Here is a 25949-nt window from a genome sequence, read left to right as displayed (position 1 = left end):
GGGTAATAGTTTTTTAATTAAAGGGAGATGGATATGAAATGCAACAAAGGTCCCGGGCAGGAATCCAACCCCGAACGCCGGCAGCTTTATGGCATCCACTGCTAACACACTGGGAAATACTTTAAATCTACTTTAATGCAACCTTTCCAGTCTGTCTAGTGTGTGTCGATCCATCGTCGGCTGCACGGTTTGGAAGATTACGCAAATAAAATAAAATAAAATAAAATACAGGCTGGATTTCCAAGGGAATTTGTCAGAAAGGTGAGGAGGGGTCAGCAAAGATGCCCTTTGAGTTTGGGGCAGATCTGAATAAAGGGGCGCACAAATCAGCATTTTAAACCGTCTTTCATTGACATCGAGAGGTTAAGTCTTTCTAGATTTTTTTTTCCAAAAAACTACCAGAATGGATTTCTACAATACAATGATGGACGGAAAGGGCAAAGGTCAATAAATGATCTGTTAAAAATATCAGTGCATGAGTTAGAAAATATGATTTATTTTTTTGGGTGAAATGTTCCATTAAAGTGTATTTTTATTTCTAATTCCAGCAAAGGTGGTTTTCTGGTTTGCAGAGATATTCCCTCCCCCCTTTTTCTGTCATTCACCCCTCACCCTCAGCACTTCACCATGACAGGGAGGAGAGGGAGGAGAGAGAGAGAGGAGGGAGAGAGAGAGAGAGACTCCCAGCGCTCATATGGCACAGAGAAGCTGCCTCTGCGCACAGACCCACAACTTGTTCACATGAAACCGGTGGATTACAGGATCCTCTAATCCGGAATGGACAAACACGACCCGGGGATGAGGAACGTTTGGACCCGGATTAGGGTGTGAGAAGAAGAGGAAAAAAAAAAAGAGCCTCCAAAGAACTAAACTCATGGTAGGTGTCTCCATCCCCGCGTTATTTCCTCCACGCGTTTTCGCGTCGTGCGCGCAGGTTTGTGTCAGTGCGTTCATTCACCCCCCCCCCCCCCCCACACACACACACAACGTGGAAGTTCGTGCCCCCGGTTTTTCCACAGCGGGTGCAGAAATGGAAAAGTTTGTGGTGTGGTGTGATTCTGCTGTGTGCGTCCTGTGTAAAAAAAAAAAAGGGGCTGGGGGGCTGGTGGGGTGGTGGTGGTGGTGGGGGGACATCCCCGATATAACGGGCTCCTTTCAGCGCGGCGGAGAATGAATGGTTCATTCTAATCCAACTTCACGAGTGGGACTTCTCCGGTTTTACGAGGTGGAGTTCACAGCCAAATGGGGGGGTGGGTGGGGGGGTAGAAGAATCTACGTTACCGAAGACAGATTGTGTGTGTGTGTGTGTGTGGGGGGGGGGGTCGCTTTGACTTGAAACTGTCCACACTGTCGCGCTTATTGCGCGGAGAACGTTTGGTTTCCATTCAGGAGATGAAACAAAAGGACCCCCCCCCCCCCCGCTGACCAATGGGAGCGGGGGTGGAGGGGGAGCCTCCGGAGGGATGGGGTGATCCCATCCCCTCTTTGTCCGGTACCTGTGACACCCGATGGACCGCAGGCTGCTGCGAGGCAGATTCCAGGGGGGTGGGGGGTGGGGGGGTGGGGGGGGCACGTCCGTCGCCGCGCGTAACGGAACGGAATCAACGGCTTTGTTAGAATGAACGGAGTCCTGACGCACCGACCTCTGCAGCGCAACGCAGCGTCCCTCAGTTTGCACTGCGCTCCTACCATGGCGTTGAACTCCAGACTTCATGTGGGGGCAGATAAGGGTCGGTAAATGCCCCTCCCATCTCCCCCCCCCCCTCGTTAGTTAAAACCACACGAGTTCGCGCTCCCGTTAACGGAATTTTTAGAAACAACATCGTTATGGTTCAAAAATAAGTTCCTAACTGTTTATCCACGCATGGGGGGGGGGGGCAACAGATGTGTCCAATTAGATTTGTTCAGACCAAATTATCCCCCCCCCCATAAGAACTATTGCGAATCATTTCAGAGAATCACTCCTCTGAACGCGTAATAAGATTTAAAAAAAATCATGTGGATCAATCAGGTGCATCCTCATGACGTCACAGATGTGACAAGAGCTTCTCCTTCAAAGGTGAATTATGGGATTAGTGGAGTTTGGTTTGTGTGATTGGCTTTAGTTTCATAGATAAGGATCAATAGCGATGAACTCTCCAATATTGGGTTGATTATTAAAACCGGTGTCACGCCGGTTCTGACCAGGGGTCACCCAGAGGTCACCAGTGGAGGAGGAATGACCGGAGGTCTGGTTTCCTCTCATCTTCTTCACTTTCTGACTAACAAATGTTTTTTTTTTCCGTCGGCCTTCGTCTCGATGAAACGGGATCACGATCCCCGAATTGAGATTTTACCCACAACCACCTGCTTCATCTGAACAGGAAGGAGCCGATTTGGGGCGCCCCATACCATACCAGGGATCCCCTCTCTGTTCCCTCTTCATCACAGCTAATGATAGCCGCCAATCCGCACACACAACCCTAGAAAGTGCGTTTGCAGACAAACGTGATGTTTCTACCAGCTTCCTCTGATTTTTGGAAGATTTAGACAATTAGGTGGGAAATAAAAAACCAACAATCTGAAGATCTTTGACTTTAGCGAAGACAAAAACAAAAAAAAGAAAGAAAGAAAGGAAATAATCTTTAACTGGCAGCACTTACGATTTCAAAGCGCAGGCTGTGTTTTCGGGATGCACAGGCCTCGTGTTTACACACCACGGCTAGACGTGCACACTGTGTGTGTGTGTGTGTGTGTGTGTGTGTGTGGGAAGCGAAAGACATATTCATACCAAATGTTGTGTGGCTTCTCTTCCCCCCTCCATGCAATATATTATTATGCAGCGAGTGGGATGGATGATTAGAATGATTTAAATGCCACAACAGGGTGTAGCGCTCGTGGCCTCTAGCAGCCACTCATTTCATCTCTTCCCTCTGCAGCTTTTTTTTTTTTTTCCCGTGGAGTGTCTGAAGCACTTTGATGAACGACTCTGTCCGGGATGAGCCGCGCTGTAATATTTCTGGCTGATCGCTGTTGATTTAGATGCTACGTTAACTCCAGCTTTTTGTAGCGTCTTGATGAAGTATTCATTTAAGGGAACTTAAGGGTAAATAAACGATGAATCACGTCGGCTAATCTGCATGTGGAGCGGCTGTTGAGACGTGAAGCATGAACAATATTCATGCTGTTGCTCATCAATTATGAAAAAAAGCAAGATGTTAGGGTGTTTCAGCCAGACTTTGTTTACATGTAAATAACATTTTTTTTTTTTTTTTTTTTGCAATTTAGACAAAAAGACAATTAAAATCTTAAAATGATCCACCTAGGAGATAAAATAAAAGCCTCATCTTTGAGAAAATGTCGAACCACAGACCGGATTAGCATCCGTGAGGAGATGAAACAAGAGTTCCTTCTCAGCTGTTCCTCCTGTTTTCCTTCCTGTTATAGAGGATCGTCTTCCTGCTGAAACGCACAACATGCAGGGTTTGGATGAGTGGTGTGCGGCGGAGCGGCTTTTATTAGCCCTGACAATCGGGTCCAAATGAATACTTTCAAAGCCAGTTGTTTTTGCCACCCTGCATTTAATGCGAGGCGGCGTTAACACACACTGCTGCTCTTGTTTATTTGTCCTTTTCATCTTCAGAAGAAGGAAGCGGCTGCGTTTTATTGCATCTATAAATCTAAAGGAATGCACATATTTTTGGGGTATTCCGTATTTTGTCGAAGCCACGATTTGGTCGTGATTCACCAAATTAAACTAAATTCAGAGGCGATGATTAACGACCAGCGTGGTCTGACGTGCTGAGGGGTTATTTTAGTGCCCCGACTGTTCCCCTGACCAGTCCTCCGGTTACTCCTTCCTCCGTTTTCACATTCCGGCTGCGCTCTGATAACTCCGACACCTTTTTGTCTTAATGTGAAGGCCTGAAGCAGCGCTCTGTCTTTCTCAAATGAAGCATTTGACCTCTCCTGGAGGGGTGCTTTATCCCAGGCCTCAGTGAGGAGTGATAGGTCTCCTCTTGGGCCCACCCCCTCCGGCGCACACAGACCCATCATGTGGTCCCTCCGCCCTGCAGGGAGCGTGAACACATGACGGATCAGGATCGGCCTTTCCCACCACATTTTCGGTTGTAGGATGTAAATTTCTCTTGATGGCATTTAGTCATCCTGTCGTGAGGGCATCGGTATGCTAATACGGGTTCCCCTTCAGCGGAGGAGCTAGCGTGTGGTTAGCGCTGCCATGAATATTCAAATATGCATTTTCTAAAACCAATTTATCAACCAAATAAAAAAATAATAAAAAAAAGATTGTAGGGGTTTGCTGGTTTCAATGCATGAAAATGAAATCATTTACTTATGCAGTGTAAAGCTGCAACTGTTTTAGTGTTATTAAGGAAAATAGAACAAAATATTTCTCGATAATAAAAAGGTGGCAGCAGTTAGGTGTAACGACTGAAGCTTCTTCACATTTCTCTGGTAAGTCAGCAGCAAACGAACGAACGTTACAGCCCCCAGAAGACCAACAGCTGGGAATAAAACCAGCCCAAAACTGCAGCAAATAATCCACAAGCAGAACAGTTGTACAGTAGAACCTCGAGATACGAGTTATTTGAGATACGAGCCGTCACTCGGTCTATATTTTTATTCGAGATACGAGCAAAATCCAAATTACGGCATGGTTACAACATGGTTAAGTATTGGTGGATGGATACAACATTGGCGAGACCGGATCTCGTTCTTTACCACGCGTTGGCGGATGGATACACCTTTTATTTCTGATGCTCTCAGAAATACTCCTGCTACGGCTGCAAAACTGGATTTATATGCTAATACTTCTTTTTCAAGGCAATCTGAAGAAGTCATTTCAATCTTCAGGAAATTGTGGTGAACTTTTCAAACTTCTATAGACCAAAAAAAAAAAAAAATCGTGAAAAATCTGACAGACTAATGAAAAATAAAAGTTCTTTGCGGGTCTATAATGGAGGTTCATTGTTACGAGCGTCTCCTCATGTAGACCTCATCAGGATGCAGACAGAAGCAAACTGACTGTCAGACGTTGGTTGCATCTATTTAAAAGTCCAGCAGCCAATCAGAACACGTCCAGTTGAAGTTATGTTCTGTATTCCCGAGGAGGAAGAGGAGCACGTCGCTGGATGGGATGGATGTGGCTGCAGAGGAAGACGCAGCAGCCGCTCGGGACTATTTTTCACCGAGACTGATGGGTTTCCAGTGATTAAGCGAACGCTCTGACGCGCATTAATCTGTTTAATCTCGTAAATGTCTCACGTAGAAGTTTTTGCTTCCTCTCCTCAGATGTTGTCGGACGTAGTGAACATGTTTCATCGTCCTCCGGTAGATTTGGTCGACCCCGAACGCGTGCAAAATCATTTTAAAACGCCAATTCGTCATGGGAAAGAATTACAACTCCATTAAAAACAATTACATCACATCCTTTGTCACGTATGTACGTTACGGTTTAATCTTAATTCACACGTTTGGAACACGAACAATTTTAAAAAAAAGAAAAAAGCTGCAGCTGTTGGACTTTTTTAAAAATTATTTTTGTGGAAACATTCACCTATACTCTCTTATCAGAATGTGGTCTCAGTGGTCAGGTGGGTTCTCTGGGGGGGGGATGTTTGGGTCAGGGGTCATTGCTTATATTAATGATGCATGGGATACCAAACCGGCTTTTATTTCCCTCGTCATCTGTGCCCAGTCGTGCCGTGTATTTGGAGTCCGGCCAGCGAGAACAGTCCCCTTTTGTGGGGAGCAGTTTGATTTATGGGACTGTTTCTGGTTGGGATAATATTATGTATGCATCTGACTCCTGGAAGTCTTATCTCTTTTGTTAAAGGCTTTAAAAAGAAGTACAGTTAAAGATACGTTTGTGTTTCTACAGCATCCCAAATCTTCCCCTAAAGCGTTTAAATCCAGAGAGACGTTTCATTTGATCACCAACGCCTCCAGGAGAGAATCACAAGCGAATGCAGCTGAAGTTTAAAGATGTGGAAAAAAAACTAAGATTCCGTTTTTGACACACCGGACTCATAAAGTCTGTTTAGGCCGCTTTCTTGTGTTGCTAGGCGATGCCTTTGCCGAAGCGAGGCGGTATTAGCGTTTGTGTGTGTGTGTGTGGACGGTATCCGTCTTCCTGACGTCCCTCTAATGGGCCCCTGGTGGACCTGCAGGGACGTCCAGCACAGGAGCGCATTGTTCACGGAAGAATCACCTCCAGCTGCTCCCTTTAAAACCAGCAACCGCCAAACGTCCCCCAAGATTTTATTTATTTTTATTTTTTTTACAATTTCCGTTTCCTTTTTTTTCTTCTGTGGATTATTGCTGATGCTGCGGTTTGGGCCGGGATTATTACGATTGTTGTAATAATGCTGGTGCATTGGTTAAAATCAACCCGGGGGGTCTTCAGGTTCTTACACGCTGGGGTTCCCTTTGGGTTCTTCCTCCCGTCAACAAAAAACAGCATTACTAGAAGAGAAGCGGTGACTTTAAATTGACCACAAGGGTGAATAATCCCGCCTCCCGCCAGACTGGTAAACAAATAACTCGCATGCACTCGCCACCTCCCTGCACGTCTGTTGGAGTTCAAAGGTCGGCATCGGGCTCCATTTATCAGGAAACCTCGAAATGTGCAGCGGCGGTGTCAGACGCACCTGCGACTTAGAAGGAATTTGTTATTCTCAACGCCGCAGCTATAATTTTATGGGATTATCCCTGCCAGGTTCATTTGAAGCTTGAGTTCCATATCTTCTGCCAGCGCCAGGCTCCGGTGATCCGGGCGATAGATTTTCACACTCCTCTTCCTCCTACCCTCGTTCATCAGGATGTGGCCAAGCAGGTACAGTTGTGATTAAACTGCATCTGCATCCCCAGCAAGAACCGATGAATTAGCCTGATTTATGCTAAACCTGGCTCTCCAATGAATCGCGGCGCAAGTGATCCTTCCGGGAGAGAGAGAGATAGAGACAAAGGGAGAAGTGGAACATGTTGGCAGCACTTAAAAATGAAGATACCACACAATTAATCCTCTTAATTAAAAGGAGAGCTCTTTATCGTCACCCTAAATTTGGAAAATTAACCTGCGTCTCTTTGCGTTTAAGCCTGGAGACTGCGTCCGAGTCGTTGCTGTCGCGAATGCATAAAGCAGTTTGGTGTGTCCGGAACTGTACATCCATGAGCAGAACAACATGACCAGAACGTTCCCGTCTGTAGCGTCTTTACGTGTTGCTCTAGTTAGCCCTTTCATACTCCCTTTGGAAGGGAGGCAACATTTTCAAAAGTCGTTAAGGTCTCTGGAGTTCCCTCAAGTCCCATGTAATCTGTAATTCCTTGCCATCGGTTGGTTGCTTTTGTTTGAGGTTTGTGATTAACCCCAATCTGTTCCAGACTAGCTGTCATTTTTGTCAATGGACCTGTCCAGCTGGAATGACACCAGTGTTACCCTAGATGGTCCTCGGTCACCTGGATGGATGTTGTTGGGTTGTTTTGTTTCAGGCTCAGGGAGGACAGCTAGTCGTGGCCAAAAGTCTTCCCCATGTGTGATGTCGTTTGTCGGGGGTTGAAAGATCTCTGCAAAATCATGGATCCATGGATGGCAGCGTGCAAAACTTATTCACCACAATACGGCTAAAATACCCGACTGATTGTTTCATAGGTTCTCAACAGGCTAGATGGGGGGGTGGTCTGTGTTGATTTGGGTCCTTCGATAATGACACCTTGATTCATGAGTGACTGAATGAGAAGAAAAACCATCCTGATTGGCTTCTGATCTCATTAACATTAGCATGGGCTGCGTCCTGTTTCTAAGGTCCTCAGAAACAATCAGGAACTGTTGACAACACCACGTCTTCTGTCCTTAGAGTCATTATAGTGATGATGTGTGTGTTTGCATCAATCTGTGTGTTAATAAGTGTGTTTTCCTCAATTCTCTGACCTTTTTTTGCACATCCACCTGCAACGCATGCAACCTGCAGCTTTCACATCTCTAGCATCTAAATCTTTATCTGTTGTTCTCAGAACTTTAATGCAAACGTTTCTCACAGGCAGCGACCCAGCTGACTCAGTGAAAGCAGCAGTTTTGTTAATTCACACATTTTCTTGGCGGCGCTAGGCTAACTCTCAAATCCGTGCAGCACATCCCCCGGTCTGGCAGGAGGCTCAGCGCACTTAAAGATGAACCCCAGACTCTCAACTAGGTGTGAAATGCCGCTGCACAGGATTACCAGACGTCTCCAGGAGGAAAAAACCCCAAAGAAAGCAGGGAATGAAAAAAAGCAAAAGCAGGAAGCTGCCTGGGAAACATCACAGCCGGTGCTGCTGCTGCTGCTTCTCATCGCAGATGGAACGTCTTTAAAAACTTGGCTGACTTTTTGTGAGATGGATTCGAATCAGCGGCGAGAAATTCTTTTTTTTTTTTTTTTTTTAGTTGTTGTTGTTGCCAAACTTACTCCTGGAAACCTCACAAAAACATGGAAGTTTGAGCTTCCTTCGCTTCTGATCTCTTCTCCATTTAAGGGTACCGTCAGCATCAGCATCATCTGCATCATCATCATCATCCGTCTGCCGGGTGCCACCGAGCTTTAAAAGGCGTCTTGTCGAGGACAATGAATCAGGAGCGGCTTGACGCGTTCCAACCCTCCTCTTCATGACAAATGAAAGCGCCGCTCATTGTGTAAACCTGAAGCGTCGCGCCTTGTTGTGACATGTGATTGGGGAATTTTATATCATAGTGCCAGCAAAGCCGTCTGCCATCAGGCTCATGTGTGACAGATTTAAAATAATTACACAAACTTATGAGCTAATTGAACACCCTCGAGGCGGCGCCGCCGCCGTTTATTACGATGTCAGCGGTGAAATATCTCCACGTCTGGTTTTTAAGGCCCTCGTTTCTACATTTTGTTCAATCAGTCTATTGATTATCATCAATCGTCTATGTGCGACACCGATTAAAATAATTGCTTCCTTGAGACGGAAAATGATGATTCCCACATCAGATACAGTTAAAGTCAAGATATAAGTTTAAAAATTTTTTTAAAAAATGCAGATTTATTTCTACACGTCCTCACAAAATTTAAATATCCAAAGCTGGGGTGTACAATATTAAATAAATTCATATTTATTGGAATAAAAATAAAAACAATTCAAAAGAATAACTCAAGACTGTCATTGTTCGGGGTTTTAACATTTAGATTTTCCAAGAAAATGACTCATTTATCTTTTAATATCTTTCTCTTATCAGCTTTTATAGCAGCTCCCCCAGATTTTTCTTTCACTAAAAACTTTGTGTGGGAGCGGGGCACTTAAACCATCATGCGTGGGTTTTGTTCAGGACTGTAGTTTTAAATATAAATTGGGTTTGGGAAGTCTGAACCGCAGCGATTCGTCTGGAAGCGTTACGGTTTTTTTCCTCTAAAAGTTCTGTAACCCAACTTTGATCCGGGAACGCCAGCGAACTGTGGCATTCCTGGGAACAAGTAAAAACATTCCAATCCGATTAATTACTGACTGCGTTCCTTGTTTGTGTGCTTCTTGTGAAAAAAAAAAAAAAAAAAGGGAGGGGGGGGTGGATGGACCTTCGGACAGCCGAGCTGTCAGCTCCGGTAAAAGCTGAGGAAGAGCAGGCCTCCGAGGAAGACGAGGTCAGCCGAGGTAAACGGACTCGTCTCCTCCCTTTTAAAGATCCACGCCGACGTTTCACTGAGGTTGTTTACCCTGACGACAGTCGCTAATGGTGTCGGGTTCCACCGCTTAAAGGCTGCCACCCACGCTGGAAATAAACGACGAACCTCAAGGGAGCGAGGAGTTCCACCGATCCCCCGAAAAAGCATCTCGTCCTCCCACGCGGCGTCGAGCGTCCCGAGAATCAAAGTGACATCTCCTGACTTCTCCTTCGCTTCGCCTCGCCGCCGTCAGTCACGAGGCTTCAACGGCGTGTGTCTTCCAGTCTTTTATTTCTACATCACAATAGGGTGTCGTCGACGCGGGCGGATTAATGTTTCATGAAGAATATCAGCTGAAATTGAGACGGGGGGCGGGGGGGGGGACGTTTGAGCGCCGATGCAGAAAAAGACGGAGAATTAAAGTGACTGGGGATCGCCGTTCCATAAAAGACACCGGCGGGAGGACGTGGGGACACACCCGAGGAATTATTTCAACTCACCCGGGGTGTGAATGGGCTAAAGTTAAATCACAAGTTATTCAGGTGAAGCTCTGCTTCTGGGATGGAAACCCTTTTTTTTTTTGTTTGCGGTGTTAATTATGCGGCTCTTCAGATAAAATTACCTCCACTTATTCATGATATTATGCAAAGTGGGCTCCAGCAGCATATAAGACAGACGACCTTTCACCTTTGCACGAATTTGCATTTCCAGTCTCGAATTAGCCTCATTGTGTGCGTTCAGCGGAGACCAGATCACCCCCACGCTCTTCACAACACATCCGTCGCCGCAATCACTGATTTAAATGGCAGCCATTGTGGGGGTTTTTTGTGTGTGTGTGTGTGTGTGTGTGAGGTTTATAATTACACCATCTTAACCCATCTCAGAGGTGGCGCCGGCTGTGGGAAGGCAGGGAAATTAAAATATTGAATAAAAGATTAGCCGGGGAGACGCGGCTGAACTCGGACTCCCGGCCCGAGCGGCGATGAATCCGGGGGCAGAGGCCGCGTTCCACATCGGGCGATGGTGGCGCTCTGTTGATGATTTTTCCAGGCGGTTCCTCGGTCAGTCGGCGGTCAGGCCCTCTGGTTTCCTGGGGGGGGGGGGCACTTCCTGGAGATTAGATCCTGATCTCTGGTCAACAGTGTGTGTGATCTGGAGGAATGTGATGGCTGACGCCTCCCTGGGGTGATCCGATGAGTGAATCCACTCTGAGCCGCAGTTCATGGTTGTTATGACCATGATTAGATGGGGCTCCACCCCCCCCCCCTGACCTGGACAGGACGCCAAAGGAAGCAGCACATTCGGCCGGTCCAAGGCATGCAATCCTATTTCCAGATGTAGTGTTATGTAGATGTAACTTCACGCGTCAGCAGTTTGTCGGTTTGCTCCATTAACGGCAACGAATAATGATTTTCAATTGGTTTGATTTATTTCAATAATTACTATACAGTTCTATTTTATTATCATCATTATGAGCTTTTAATTTGATGACTCAGATAATAGTATTAATATCAATATTTGCCTGCAAACGCATGAGACTCCTCATTTTCTCTCCTTCTTTTATTGTTTTGGAGATTTATTGTAGTTTGAATTAAATCTAGTTCCAGATTAATAAAATAAGTGTCTGTTGACTGGATTATTTGTTAATAATGCGATCAGATCCCACATTTAAATGAACATACAGTTGTATTAGAGGTGATAGGTTGCTATCTATTACCATTACTGAAGCCACAACCGACCAGACGGTGAACACCCGAAAAGTATTTTCTCCATCTGACACGTCCGCCGTTCTTCCATCCGTCACGCTCTTGCAGCAACAGCACTTCCTGTGTTTTTGGTGGATTTCGACCAAAATCCACTTCCTGTCTCATGGAAATATGAAGAGGTCAGGGTAGAGAGGGCAGCGGGACGGTTTCCCAGAAGGTAAAGTTCGAAAGCCGAGTTGGTTCTTCTAGGTCTAACACTGCTTACAAAGATAAGCTAGCAGCATATTATTAAACGCTGGACACGTTCCGTTCCACTGTTTTCAAGATATATCAGGACCTGGCTATTAAGGGCTTTAACAGGGAATCAACGCAGAGATGTTAGCACAGGGGAAATGTGAGCTCTTAATCTGATTCCTGCTAGAACACAAGATTTGTTGACTTGATGGGGTAACCTGACCAATTTACCTGTAAATACTGTATTTACAGGTAAATCAGGAAAAAAAAGTTTCATCTAAATAGTGGAAACAAATAAATCCACTCTGAAATGGAGTGCCTTGGTCCGTACGACAGACCCTGTTCAATCTACTCATCGACAAACAACACGACGACTGTCGACTGTTTTCCCGACTGTCTTGAGTGTTTTTTGACGCATGCTGTTAATCCAGGGAGTATGAATGTGTTTCCTCTCCCCCGTAACATCTCCATATCCTCCACCATCATCCACGCGTCCGACGGAACTCGCCGTTATTAATTGGATCTGGATTTGGGAAGAGTCCAACTTTTTATCCGCCCTTCACGCGAAGGTGGATCGGGTTTGTTTGAGCTTATCTGACACGGCGTCCCAGTCTCCAACGGGCCTCTAATCTGCCTGTAGCTCCTGCAGATAAGAGGAGTTTATGCTGTCATGCTGTGTATGCAGCTCTGATAATAAAAGACACCCTGATGGGGAAGTCAACCTTTCCTTTCTGGATGGTAAAATACACCGACGCAAATATAGAGACTTCTGAGATATCCCAAGTTTCAAAGGAAAACAAGCAGGAAACTTTATGCGGGTAAACAGTGTTGCTCTTTCGTCCAGTAGAAAAATAAACCCTTTTAATCTTGAAAACAACAATGAGAGTTTTCTGCGTGGAGCAAAGTTCAGTTTAGCTTGAAAGAGAGACGCAAAAACAGCACAGAAAGGGCATTTCAGGGCCCATCAGCAGGCCACGCAATTAATTTGCACCGTTTGAAATAACAAAGGGTCGAGAAAGTAGGCCGGCGTCCTCTCCGCCGCACGGACGGCGTTTCCATCGAGGTATAACGATTGTCACCGTTGTGGAGTGTTTTGTTTGTTTCCAGAGACCGGCCCTATGGAATCCAAACAGGATTCCTACCCTGAAAACGTTTTTCATCCTCGGAAGTCGACGTTCACATTTGCAGATGGTTTAAAAGTTAGCGAGCTGTCAGGTACAGGTATGTTGGGGTTGTTCTAGCAGTCCGGTCCATTGGTTGGTTGGTTTCTTTGACTATTACCTGGTTTACTACCAAACGTAGGACCATTTACAGGATTGTCCGCACTATAAGGTGCACCAGACTATAAGGTGCACCAGACTATAAGGTGCACTGGACTATAAGGTGCACTGGACTATAAGGTACACTGGACTATAAGGTACACTGGATTTTAAGGTACACTGGACTATAAGGTACACTGAGTTTTTTTTGAGAAACTTAAAGGCTTTTAGGTGTGCCTTATAGTGCGGAGAATCCTGTACTCCTCTCTTCTCAGTGGTGCCAAACTATCGACTTCCAGTGTGGACAACTCAACCCCCTCGACTCCCAGCTGTAAAGGACGCTGATGTAACCTCCTGTCCTCCTTGTCTCCCCCCTCCCCCCCTCGGAGACCTGTTCCTGTCCGAGTTGAGCTACTTCATCATGTTTGATGGACACGAGCGACATGTTTGCCTCTCTAATGGATTTGATCTGCCAAGCCTACACTTAGCGACTGATTGATTTAGAAGCCGGCGGCCCCTTGGCGACGACACATCGCCCTCTCTCTCCTCTTCCTGTTCATCTCTGATGTCTTTTACCCCTCGCTCTCGACCCACACGTCCTTTTCTTACCTTCCCGGGTCAGAAGGCAGAAGGTAAGACGCCGGTATGTCCGTTCCGACATACCAGCGTCGTCTATCTGCTGCTACTCCTGCGAAAACGCGGTGGCATGAAGATGGGACTGAAAGCCGTTTGCAGGCTTTTAACCAAGACCAGAAATTTTCTGTATTATTGGTTTATAAAGCATTTCGGTCAACACAGGTTGTTTTTCGAATGTGCTGTAGAGATAAATTTGACCTTGACCTAGCCTGCAGTAATTTACACATCTCAAAGAAATTCCCTTTATTCCCTTTGAAGCTTTCATCCTTTCAGAAAATAAAATAACAAGAAAGAACACAAACGTGGTTGAAAAGCTAAGACATTAACATCTGGCTGAGGTTTCAGCTCCTCGCCGTGACTCTTTAAGGCTGCAGTTAGAAAATGTATTCAGGGTTATGAATTGGTCTTTTCAAAGCGAGGCTTCTCATTTCTGCACCTGCCTCCCGGAGGGTCTCGCCGATGGCCCAGCTGCAGGTAAATGACATGGGTCGGGCGGGTAAGCAGGCGCTCTCCAGGCGTCCTTTCACAAAGAACAACAAACACTTCGTCCACCGGCGGTCGTCAGGAACGAAGCACTGCGTCCACCTTATAGACCGGCGACCTTTGTGACCCCACAGCACGGAATACCATAATTTAATTCACTCTTCCAGGACCATATCTCATTTAATGTCCTCTCTCGGAGACGTGCAGCCTCCTTAGAGTCCGGGATGAATGCATCCCGCCTCCTTATCGCTCCCTCCATATTGTGCGTACGACACGCATTGGGGGAGGACGTGGCGTCTGAGTCAAAAGGAGAAGTTAAATTACGACAACCCTGAGCGTTACTCAATCATCAGTCACATGAAAAACCATATCTGATTTCTTGGGAAAATTGTGACACTCTTGAAATGACATCTATAGAATGCATTATGCAAGAAGCAGTCCCTCTACTCTCAGGCAGTACAGCCATAACTGCAGATTTAATCTGAAGCAGTTTTATTTGTCACCGGGACAGACTAAAGGATGGCACGATGTTCTCTTGAGGTACGCTCAAACTAAATTGGACAGATTTTCTATCGCTGACGGGATTCGTTGACAACTCCAGCCCCAGATGATGCAAATGGCAAGTCAGCAGCTTTGACAGGAAGTAAATGTGGCGAGAAACGCCTGACGCGAAGGCTGACGTCGAGTATATCCGCCGGCTTTGGGAAGTTGCTTCACCAGATGAATCAGTTTGTGTGTGTTTCCCCCCCCCCCTCTTATTAAGGTAGAAGACGTGGGCGTCTCCGCCACTCATCATGGATGTCGCCCCCCGCCCGCGTCGCAGAACCTCCTGTCTGGCTCGCCCCTGCTCCCCAACACCGCCCTGCGCCTGAGCGGCGGCACCATGACGCAGATGGACTACAGGTACACCCTGCTGGACGACTGCCACAGGAAGCCGCTGCTGCTGCAGGTGGACGACAAGCCGGTCAACCTGTTCGCCGTCCTGGAGGTGAAGCGGGAGCCCCCCAATCGATGGAGGATCCGCGGCTGCTTCCGCAAGATCCGCCTCTACAGCTTCCTCTTCGGCTTGACCGTCACGTTCTTCATCATGGCTTCCTACATCCTCGCCGGAGACAAGAAGGGGCTTCTCCTCACGCCCTCGCCCTACCACTTCAGCAGCCTGGTCAGCCCGGGACCTTTGACCTTTAACCTCACCGCAGTTAAGGATTACAGACAAATCAAGCTGGTGGTGGAGTCCATCACGTCCAAAGTGGAGTTTAGGAGTCGACAGGTTCCGGAGCGCAAGGCGGTCGTCAACGCTGAGCCCCATGTGAGTAAAGCAAGTCTTTTTTTAAATGATATTTCTGTTTTAAATCACGACGCTGTGATATTGATCTCTCTCTTTTCTAATTGACAATCACAGACCGTCTTGAGGTGTAATTAAAAGCTGGAGGAAATCAGCATTCCTGCCTACTTGCAGTCTATGCAGGGTTCAATGCGGCGATTGGAATTCCCAGCCGGTTTCAGCTTCTAATTCCGTTCATTAACAGATAAAACTCCTCGGAAACACCTCGACTAACACCTCATGTCACGCCAGATGATTACACGTGTTTCTATAAGTTCATTTCAGAAGGGATTTAAAGCTCGAAAACCATCCCTCGGTCTTCCGTCCCTTCCATTCCCTTTCCTTTCCTCTCACCTCACAGCTCGGTCCAATTAATTGGTAATCCTAATGATAATAGCGTGTGCCAGGGTGATTTGCAACGTAACTAATTTCTTATTGAACCAGCTAATGAATAGAAGAGTGCGGTCGCGGGATGATCAATACCGTGTCTGCGGATGGATCCGACATTAATTGTCCTGAAGGCGGATGTGTCTTACAGGCGGAGCGACTTTGACCTTTGTTGCGTCTGATGAGCTAAAAAACGTTTTTACTGCCGCCGCCAAAGAGGAAACGGTGTCACCAGCGAACATTCGATCTTAGAACGATCACAGAATCTACCTGAACAGGACTGATTTCATCAAAATGGACCGTTTTTCAGTCTTGGTGGTGTAATCTGATTGGACGATGGAACCAAACGAACCCATCCAGTCCAGAAAGAAGGTCTGATCCACATTTAGTGCATTTCTTTCCTTTTTTTAATTTTTAATTTCCGCACTTGAAGTTCTGTTCATTCGTTCTTCATTCGTGCAAAGAGGAAAGGTGACGTTCTGCTGACGCAGAGGTCGACAGGTCAGCTGGAGTGACATCATCGACGTGTCATCAGGACCCAGACGAGGAAGTGAAACTGACCAAAAAAAAAAAAAACCTCATAGAGAAATAAATTAAAAGAATATTTTGATCCCAAAGCCAACCTTCTGACTCCACTGTGTTTCTATTATCTTTCCAGATATTTTCCGTCATCCCACGCCACTTCCTGCCCGGCATCAAGAACCCCTGCTGGTACCAGGAACACGTCGGGAACATCTCTTCCGACCCTTACAGGACAAACTTGTATGGACATTACTCGGGACGCTTCCGTCTGGAGTTCCAGCAGCTGAGGAACGTTTTTCGGGAACACTTGTTACGCCATGATGGGAAACTCTACCGCATGCGGTGCCTTCCTTATTTCTACATCATCGGCCAGCCCAAGTGCGGCACCACGGATTTGTACGACAGACTGAGGCTGCACCCCGACGTCAAGTTCACCATCTTCAAGGAGCCACATTGGTGGACCCGCAAGAGGTGTGGTGAGTACAGGAACCCGAGGTGTGGGGTGGGGTGGGGGGGCTCTCTTCCTGCTTACTCAGCTGTTTTTCCTCCTCTCTGCCGTCTCCATGACGACTGCATGTTTCTCCTCACATGCACAGTAAAAAGCTGATGAAAGTTTTTTTTTTTTTTTTTTCCCCCTTTGCTCTTCACACAAACTTGAGACGGAGCTGCACGAAGATGCAGTCCGAGGTGCGAATATGTCGCTTAAATGCAAAATGCATTCAGAAAATGCAGCATTGTGCATTTAAAACACAATTTGAGGCAGGGGGGGGAGGGTGTGCATTCATTCAGCAGTCTGTGGATGGAAAGTTCAGTTCTTCAGCACTTCTAAAACAGGTCAAACTAAACCGTTCGCCTCAGATTTACAGCTTTAAACCGTGCGTTCAAAAGGCCTCTTTGTTTCCATCCTCCTCTTCTCTGTTCTTTCCCACCAGTGCAGCCACCCCCACCCCCCCCACCCTCCACACCCCCAGCCTCTGACCCGTTCTGTGTTTGCATAAGAATGTACAACTGTGACACAGACTTCTCTCTGCGGTAGGAGCCCACGTAAAAAGGAACCCGAGAGGAACGCGCTCCTCCTCCTCCACGCGTATTTCTGACCCGGTCGTGTGGGCGCACGTTTCCTGTGCGTGTGCGCAATCACGCTCCCCGCTTCCTGCGACGTTATTCTGCAGCTCTCCCCAGTTTGCACATTTATGTAACGTCCTGAGCAATCACAAATATATATTTATATTTAGGAGGGAGGCCCTCAGGAATTATTTCCGTCTGGTGTTTTCCTTTTTGTAATATTTGCAACTCTAAGCTGGTTTCAGTTCACTTTATTGTCACAGTCCTGCCTCCCAGCATCCGTTGTCATGGAGTTTAAACAGGTGTTAATATTTCATCCTTCTCAACAAAGAGATAAAGCCTCAAACTGTGCGTCAGAAGATGCGTCACGGCAGACATCTGGCCGTGCGCCGTTTCTCTCTCCACTGCGCGCTTCTGTGATGTTTGAAAGAAACGAGCACAGATGGGATTAAAAGCCAAGATCTGGGAGTGACACTATATTTAGGTGAAGCAAAAAAAAACAAAAAAACAACCCCCCAAAACGCTCCTGTTTTAAAGCAGTCCTATGCTTTTGTGGCGATTTTGTTTTTCCTAATGAAACTCAAAAAAAAAAGAAAAAAGAACCGAAAAAGCAGCTCAACTAAACTTTCTACACACGACGATCAAGTGCTGGCATCTTTTTCTGTTCTTTTTCTCTCCCCGTTGCCATGGTTACTGACTGTTTCCGATGATGGATTCCGGGGTGTGAGTCAAAAATCAGTCAGAAGATATTTTTTGCTATTTTTAGAGGAATTTAACCCTTTCGTTGAGCGTTACAGGAAGGAGAATCAGGACATCTTAAATATGCGCTTTCGTGTTTTACGCGCGTTGTTGCGTCTCGATCTTGTGATGTTGTTGTTTATTTAATTCCCCTCAAGGCTCCACTCATCTGATGTGGTGGTGGTGGTGGTGGTGGGGGGGGGTGATTTGATGCGATCGGTGCCACGTAACTTCCTCTAGAGGTGCGGCTTGAATCTTAATCAGACGCGTCCGCCTTTACGCACAAACGGAACGGATGAATACGGACGCGGTGACGCTTCATCCATTCATGTCGGAACGCGCCCCGGAAACGCGAAACCGATCTGGGTTATTAATGATGCAGGCACATTTTACTTTTATAATCATGTTTTTTTTCCCTGCTAACAAGGACTGGTGTTTTACAGAAACGCCATCAAGCCGTCACTAAAGGAACCTCATTATCCTGCACAGATCCTCCAGAACCCTGAACCCCGATCAATGCAGCAGGCTGTAAATTCTAAGAGCTGCAGCTCAGATGGAAAAGACATCGGCTAGTGGAGCCCTTAAAGCTTTAACTGGAAACCAAACAGGGACTGTATTCCCTGCTGAGTTGGGACTGGATGGTGGATGTTGGATTTTATTATATGTCACCCTTTTGTGAACTTTGTTAAGAAGATGACGCCAAAACAACCTGATGGGTTTCCTGTGAAACTTCCAGGAAAGATGAAACATGGTCCAGGAAAGAACCGGTTAACGTTTGGTCTGGTTCTGGACTTCATCCGCGCCGTTCGCCTCCCGAAGTTGAACTCATTCTTTCCATCTGGTAGTTTTTATGTCATCCTGCTTAAAAAAAGATCAACAGAAACACAACTTCCTGTCTTCCTCCAACAGGTGTCGTCCGCATGAGCGACGGCTTTCACAACCGCTTCCCGGTGGAGGACTACCTGGATCTGTTCGATCAGGCTGCGTACCGGATCCAGGGCAAACCCACCCCGGATGGCAGCGGCGGCCCCAGCCACCCCAATATTGTTGTAGGTAAGAGCATCTCCATAGTAGATCTCAAACGTGTCCCGTTCGGCGTCATTCCCGCCCTCCTGCCCCATCGGAATCACGTGGTACGCGCAGCGGTCGTGCATCAGCGCTCTGATCGGAGTAGAAACGGGGGTCGGCAGAACCCCGTGACCTCATCAAGCTGTAGCTGATGGCGTTTGGCTCAGGGCGACTTCTAATCTCACCTGCAATCTTACAAAGGTGGCGCGGCGGCGGCGAGGACGGGGCGCGGGGTGGGGTGGGGGTGGGTTCTTACCCCGGCGAGTGATTTTTAAAAGGGTCTCCAGCAGCTAAATGTAAGCGGACTTCCTTCTGGTTCGCCACCGAAAAAGGCCTGAGAAAGTCGTGTTTGTTCCGTCGTAAGCGGGACGGCGACGGCCGACCAACCTCCATCCATCACCTATATGCATATCCAGTCTGCTTTTTTTTTTTTCCCCCTTCAAATCTCAGCTCCGCCGCAAAGAGAAACTGATTTAAGTTCTCAACAATAGTCTTTTCACGCCGGACTGAGTCGCCGCATTGAGCGCGGCTTAGCATGCAGCCCTGTTTTGTTTCCTTCTCTAAATAAATAATCCTTCTAAGAGTGGGCGAGTGCGCCAAAGCCCCACTCAGTATTCCACCCGTGCCCTGGGAGAGCCCAGCGAGGTGCGGGCCTGTGGCCAGGATCTTGGGTTTCTGATTCGCTTCAACCCAAAGCCAAAACCAGAGGCACGCCAGTCTGGCTCCCCGGGTTGTTTGCCCCATTACCGCCTCCCCCCGCGACGCAAAATGAGCCCTTTGAACGGACAGCGATACCCTTAAATAGACCAGACTTCAGCGCCGATCTGTTTAGGCCTTCAGCGGCATTAGCGGCGACCCCCGGCTATCATCCCTACCTCGAGAGGCGAGGGGATCAGACCCGCGTTTTGTTCATCGCAGCTTCGCTTCGCAGATAAGATCGCAAACGCGCAGACGGCCTGATGAGTCCTGAGCGTCGTTTTCTCAGCACAGCTTGATGGAGTTTCTGCTCCTCAAGCGTTTGAACGACGTCCTCTGACTCGTTCGGAGCGTCGGCGCCATCGCGGCATCGATGGCAGCCGTTCCACCAGCCGGTCGTAAGCGGAGATGTAATGTGTTCCAGGAACCACCCGCAAATAACAAAATTCCACGATATAGAAATAAACTATTTATTTTATTATTTACGGTAATTTAAACGTTTATGAACCCCCCCATACTGATATTAGACCACCATTTCCCACTCTCTTATAGACTGTTCAAAGCACTTTTACGTGTTTCTTTAACACACGGAAGTGGATGGATGCTCTCAGCCAATAGCATGCGCGTACGGTGTCACATGACTACCTACTAAAAATCCGCGATGAGGTGAAGCCGTGCATCTTGAAGTTGTGCTTGTCCCTCCATTAATTAGTTAGTTAGTTACTGCCCAGTTAGTATCGTAAAAAGAGACTAGTGTCAACTAGGAGTAGACTTTATGGCGATTGTACAGTTTGTACGATCAAAGGAGAGTAGATCAAAGTTTTGATCCATGGGTCAAATTATTGAGGAAGCCTTGTGTAAATTAAACTTTGCACACCAAAGAGCGAGAAACGGAGTGAACCTTTGTGTTGTGTTGTGCCCCCCCCCCTGCAGGAGAAGCCAGCGCCTCCACCATGTGGGACAACAACGCCTGGGTGTACGTCTTCAACAACACCACGGAGGGCGAGCCGCCCGTCCTCATCCAGGACCTGATCCACGCCCTGCAGCCCGACGCCCGCCTCATCGTCATGCTCAGGGATCCGGTGGAGAGGTGGGAGGAGTCTTCTCTGTTTCGCCGCCCAGGTGCAAAGCGCCATGTGTTCACAAACCCTGCGTGTCGTCTTGCAGGCTCTACTCCGACTACCTTTACTTCGGGATCGTCAATAAGTCTGCAGAGGACTTCCACGATAAAGTGTCGGAGTCTCTGCAGCTGTTCGAGGGATGCCTTACGGAGTTCACCATGCGCTCCTGCGTGTACAACACCACTGTCAACAACGCCATGCCGGTGAGGAAACCCACCTCCACCCAGATTGAGGCGCATCAACCTCGCAGATTACCAGATTTAGACGGTAGAAAAGAATGACGCAGAAAGGAGCGAAAAAGACAGATGGAGTGAAATCCACGCTTCATTAGCGCGTCTTTGTGCCGGAGAATCGAGTTTACTAGTGGTGTGAACTTCCTCACAAAACACGTCTTAGTGTCAGCCTGTGCCGGGGCCCCAATGTTGGGCCCCGGTCCAGCATTTCCTACAACGCCTTGGGGCAGATTGGCCTACAAAGGGGGGAGAAGGACGTGGGTCCGTCCTCTTTTGACCGTTCTATTCAGAAGTATTTCTGTCCAGCTGCTGCTGACTAGCTTTGTGGCCCCCAGGGGCCATGCTAAAGCTAATGCTAATGTTCCTCAGAATTGTATTCAGCTGAACCCACCGTCCTTACTGCCGTCGCTCATGTCTGTGGCGTCCTGATAAAAGTTTAAAAACCCGGATTAGGGAGAGTCGAGGGAGGGGAAGACGACAACAGGCGAGCTGGAGAAGATTTAGCCTTTCGTCGCCGTTTCAAATTGATTTCCGACTGTCATCGTTTATTCTCAACGGCCTTTCGTTGTTGTTTTTTTTTTTTTTTTTTGCTAAAGAGGTAAAAAGGACACAAAGATAATTGCTTTCCCAGTAACACGGTGTTTTGTTTACGGCCGCTGCTCCTTAATGAACCGTCACCGGAGAATCAAAAAATCAATCCCAGCAACAATTAGGTGAGCTCCAAATCTCACAAGAGATCAGCTGCTAATTTATCTTCCGGATGGTTTTTAATGGGTTTAACGGTTTAATCTCACAAATGTCAGAAAACAGTGAAATAGGTTCCCCGGAACTCAATTTTTGATTTGTCTGAGAGCCAAAATTATTTAATTTATAGCGATATTGAACAAAAAAAGCGACATATCTTCACACTTGCAATTGCCTCCCATCATTAGCATAAAAAGTTTAACCATGCATCCTCTGCCTCCCCCTAAGGAGGATGTTTTTGGCCAGCGTTCACATCTATTCCCCCTTTTTTTTTTGTATCTTCAGGTCAGATTGCAAGTCGGCCTGTACATTGTGTACTTACTGGACTGGCTGACCGTCTTCAGCAGGGAACAGATTCTGGTCCTGAGACTGGAAGACCACGCCTCCAACAGGAAATACACCATGCACAAAGTCTTTGACTTCCTGAGTCTGGGTGAGTAAACGGCACAACATCCGACCCGATCAGATCCATAAAAAACAGGTCGCTAAAGACAAAAGGGTTGAGGCGGCTAACGTTAAAAGTCAGAATCTGAAAGCATCCTTTGTTGTTTTTTCCAAATGAAATGAAAGCTGCATCATTAAATTGTGTAAACCAGATACTGCCGTCAGCATCACCCCCCCCCAAAAAAAACAATCCGCTCAGGATGTCACACCATCTGCAAAACTTTGACAGCCAAAGATTGATCTCCAAAAAAAAACAAAAAACCTGAAGAAGACAAAAATCTGTTTGCTGGTTAACGCTGACCCCGTATGTTTAGTGTCAGAAAAAGGTGGTAAAGGTGCGTTTGTGCGTCTTGCAGGGCCGCTGACGAAAGAAAAGGAGGCAGAGATCACTAAAAGTCCGGCGTCAAACACGAGGAGGCCGGCGGACAAAAACTTGGGACCCATGCTGTCCATCACTAGAGAGATCCTGCGGGATTTCTACAAGCCGTTCAACGTGAAACTGGCCAAAGTGCTGCAGAACGACTCCTTCCTCTGGGAAAAGAGCTCCAAACTCTGAACACCTCGCCTTCCTCTTTCCTTCAGTAAAATAAACCACTGATGTGTCAGCCAGCAAGTTTCATCTCTCTCAAGTGCCCATGAATATCAATGTTTTTTTTTTTTAAAGATTTAAATTATTTTTTTTAAGTTATAAAAGCTGGGATGAATCAAAGATAGAAAAACAGCACAAGACTGCGTGGTGATTAAATGTGTGTATGTGTGTGAATACATGAGACAAACATATGGTGACAGGTTTTGAATGTTTTATTTTTTTGTGACTGAATGTACAGAATTAAATAGTGAACTCTTGAGATATTAAAGCGGGTTCCTGTTCTTTTTAATTCCACTTTGATTAATTAGCGATAGACCTGAAAGATGGTAACTAATAATTTTGTTCTTTTTGTCCGCCACAGCTGGAAAACGTCCAAGCTGATAAAAGTGTTGGATTTCTCCTAGATCATAAATCAACACATCCTGCTTTATGATGAACAAGGTGCAAAAATTCACCCGTAGTGGAACAACAGCGCCCTCGGCTGGACGACACTTGACATTACACCCTTCAACCAGCGGAAATAGGCTTAAAAAATGAGGAGAAAAAACCCCCACTTATATTAAATTATAAGGAGTTTAAGGTCATTTGAATTGAAATGTGAATTTCATGTGTCTGCAGGTCAAGGACTTCTCTATCTGGAACCAAACCAGTTTGCTAATTCCATTCAGTAGTTTTTGAATATATTTGAATATATTTTAGTTTTTGAATATATTTGAATATATTTAAATACACACACACACACACACACACACACACACACACACACACACACACACACACACATTACAGTAAACCTTGTGCTATGCCCATTCCATCCACCAGGGGGCAGACGTGGCCAAACAACCACATGAGTGATTTGGACTGTCAGCACCTCCTGAGTTATGACAACAGGAAAATGTTCCTCCAGCATCAACAACATCCAGATGATGAAAAACACAAACCATGTCTCAGCGTAAACAAGGAGACGGAGCCGATCTTCACGGCAGGACAGGCTGACCCAGATTCTGAACAAAAAAAGCTCTTCTTAATTAACAGGAAACCTGTGATCTCAGATGTATTGACCAGCACAAGAATCTGTTCTTCTGGTCCAGAAGGGAATGCAGCTCTTTCACCGTTTGACTTGCTTGAAATCAAGACAACCAGGCTGGAAAAAATAAAGAGGGACTGCAAATCATTTGCATTTAGTTTGGAGTTGGACTCCACGTCTGGCTGGCTGCAGGCATTCTGCTTCTATTTTTTTGGATTTCACAAGCATTACCAGTAACTGACAGGAAAGTGGACAACTGCTGCCGCTGACAAACACCCAACCTTGATTTTTTTTTTTTTTTTATGCCTTTGCATCACACCTGTAATGAATTTTGGCCTCCGCGGCCCAAAATGACATGTTCTTATAATTGGATGTGACACTATTCTGTCAGAATGTTGGTTAAAGAACGTTTCAGGCAGCCGACTCATGTGGAACAGATTCGGAGCCACATTACAGAGCTGATGTTTGACATCTAGGCACGAAGATAGTCCAGGATCAACACAGCCGATCCGTGTGGAGGTACATGTATGAGCAGCAGCGGACGTTAAGAGTTTCCAAAAGAGCATGAGCAGCAGAGCAGAGCAAAAAACAAACAAAAAGACTCAAAAAAAATGTCCCAAGATACCAAATGAATACAGAAAGAGGATCTTTATACCTTTTTCCAGATTTAAACATCTGAACTGGTGAAATCCTGCAGCACACGTTCTACTAAATCCGTAGTTTTCTATCACATTAATTTGCTTAAAGTAGAGAAAACTTGCCTGACTGCTTAAAAAAATACATGCAGGAAATGTTTTATAAATGGACTAATAAAACCCTCAAATCCATCTTCCAGGGAATTCATGATTAAAACACACAAAATGTTCCCATTAATGATCTGAAATCAGCATGGAATCGCAAACAAAGCCAAAAAGAGAGCTGTCTGATTGGCTGACAGCAACAACACCTGATAAAGGTAGGAGGCTGGAGGGTCAACAGGTGGCGCTACGCCAACTATCCTCACACCTGGTGGGTTTAAAGCAGTGTGAAACTAAAAGACGTTTCTGACGTTTCTCGTTTGTCTCAGGGATCCTTACAGTTTATTTTAAAACCCCTCTTTTGAATTACAACCCAGCGTCTCGCTGTTGTTGATAATTAACGCGGTGTTTCTCCAGATAACAAGGGAGAAGAATCTGGATGAAATTTGTACGGCAAACATTTGCAGTCGATCACGCTTGGGCGACTCTGATATCCTGCCAGTTTGTTGCTGAAGAGGCCCGGTCACGCCCCGCGAACGACGAGCCAGCCAGGAATGCAGGAAACAGACATTTGCGGGGAAAAAAAACAAAACAAAACTATTATCCCCGTTGTGTGAGATTTATCTCAGAAAAGGAGACGTTTAACGACTGTCCTCCTTTGAAGCGAAACCCAACGTAAGCTGAGAATATTAGAGCGAAGTCCCGTTCGCTCCTCTCCCCCAACATTTGTGGGATATTAAGGCCTCAGCCTGAAACATCTGTTTGTGATATACTGCGCTATGTGATTTTATCTCCTGTGGACACATATTGTAGAAATTAAAAGTCGTTCTGGTGATTGCCCTGCTTATTTCCTCACACGGCGCACAAAGCTAAGCTAAGATGCTAAAACCGTCCACCAGAAAACGGTGACATCCATGCCTGGCGGAATCCAAATGTGCGTGGACACAGCTGTACCATTAAGTCAAAGAGCATCATGGGATTCCTTTGTGTTTTAGAGATAGACAACCTTTTTATTTTTGTCAAAACTATGTCATCAAAGTCCCGGGTTTGACTTCCATGGAGATTCTCTTGTCCCCGGATGCAAACATCTGGCCCGGTCCGGCACCGTCCAGCTGGATCCCCTCCCAGCTGCTGTGAATGTGTTCAAAGAATCTGAAACGCAGGTGTTCAGGAAGGGAGCGTTACTCAGGGAGGAAGCTGAGGGCGGCCGCGCTCCGGCGCATCGCGATCCGGGCCACCGAGTAGTAAAACCGACGCTGCTGCAGAGCAGCTGGAGGAGT

General features: G+C 46.5%; 1 protein-coding gene and 1 long non-coding RNA gene across 4 annotated transcripts; both read left to right on the top strand.

Moving 5' to 3' along the window:
* The first annotated feature begins 709 nt into the window (after positions 1-709).
* Positions 710-23173, top strand: LOC137588221 (carbohydrate sulfotransferase 15-like). 3 transcript variants are annotated; one of them, XM_068305163.1, is made up of 8 exons: positions 710-881; positions 14742-15283; positions 16344-16683; positions 18920-19063; positions 20708-20864; positions 20942-21098; positions 22158-22305; positions 22673-23173. In XM_068305163.1, the coding sequence occupies exons 1-8, from the start codon at positions 875-877 to the stop codon at positions 22870-22872; spliced, it is 1695 nt and encodes a 564-aa protein (XP_068161264.1). In that variant the 5' UTR covers positions 710-874; the 3' UTR covers positions 22873-23173. The 3 variants fall into 3 exon arrangements, with proteins under 3 accessions (XP_068161264.1, XP_068161265.1, XP_068161263.1); XM_068305164.1 differs by having other exon boundaries at positions 711-877; XM_068305162.1 differs by lacking the exon at positions 710-881 and adding an exon at positions 14479-14514 and having other exon boundaries at positions 14738-15283.
* Positions 6353-9521, top strand: LOC137588222 (uncharacterized). The gene is made up of 2 exons (XR_011034033.1): positions 6353-6835; positions 8108-9521. It is a non-coding gene; the product is annotated as an uncharacterized lncRNA (long non-coding RNA).
* Positions 23174-25949: the final 2776 nt, after the last annotated feature.

Source organism: Antennarius striatus, chromosome 21 (assembly GCF_040054535.1).
Source record: "Antennarius striatus isolate MH-2024 chromosome 21, ASM4005453v1, whole genome shotgun sequence".
Lineage (NCBI taxonomy): Eukaryota > Metazoa > Chordata > Actinopteri > Lophiiformes > Antennariidae > Antennarius > Antennarius striatus.
This window is presented reverse-complemented; position numbering and strand designations above follow the sequence as displayed.

Excerpts from the sequence above, each read along its gene's own strand:
- LOC137588221 (XM_068305162.1), top strand. The coding sequence starts at position 14,494 with ATGGCACGATGTTCTCTTGAG. Across the intron at positions 15,284-16,343 it reads TCGTCAACGCTGAGCCCCAT|ATATTTTCCGTCATCCCACG; the intron begins GTGAGTAAAGCA and ends TTATCTTTCCAG. Across the intron at positions 16,684-18,919 it reads GTGGACCCGCAAGAGGTGTG|GTGTCGTCCGCATGAGCGAC; the intron begins GTGAGTACAGGA and ends TTCCTCCAACAG.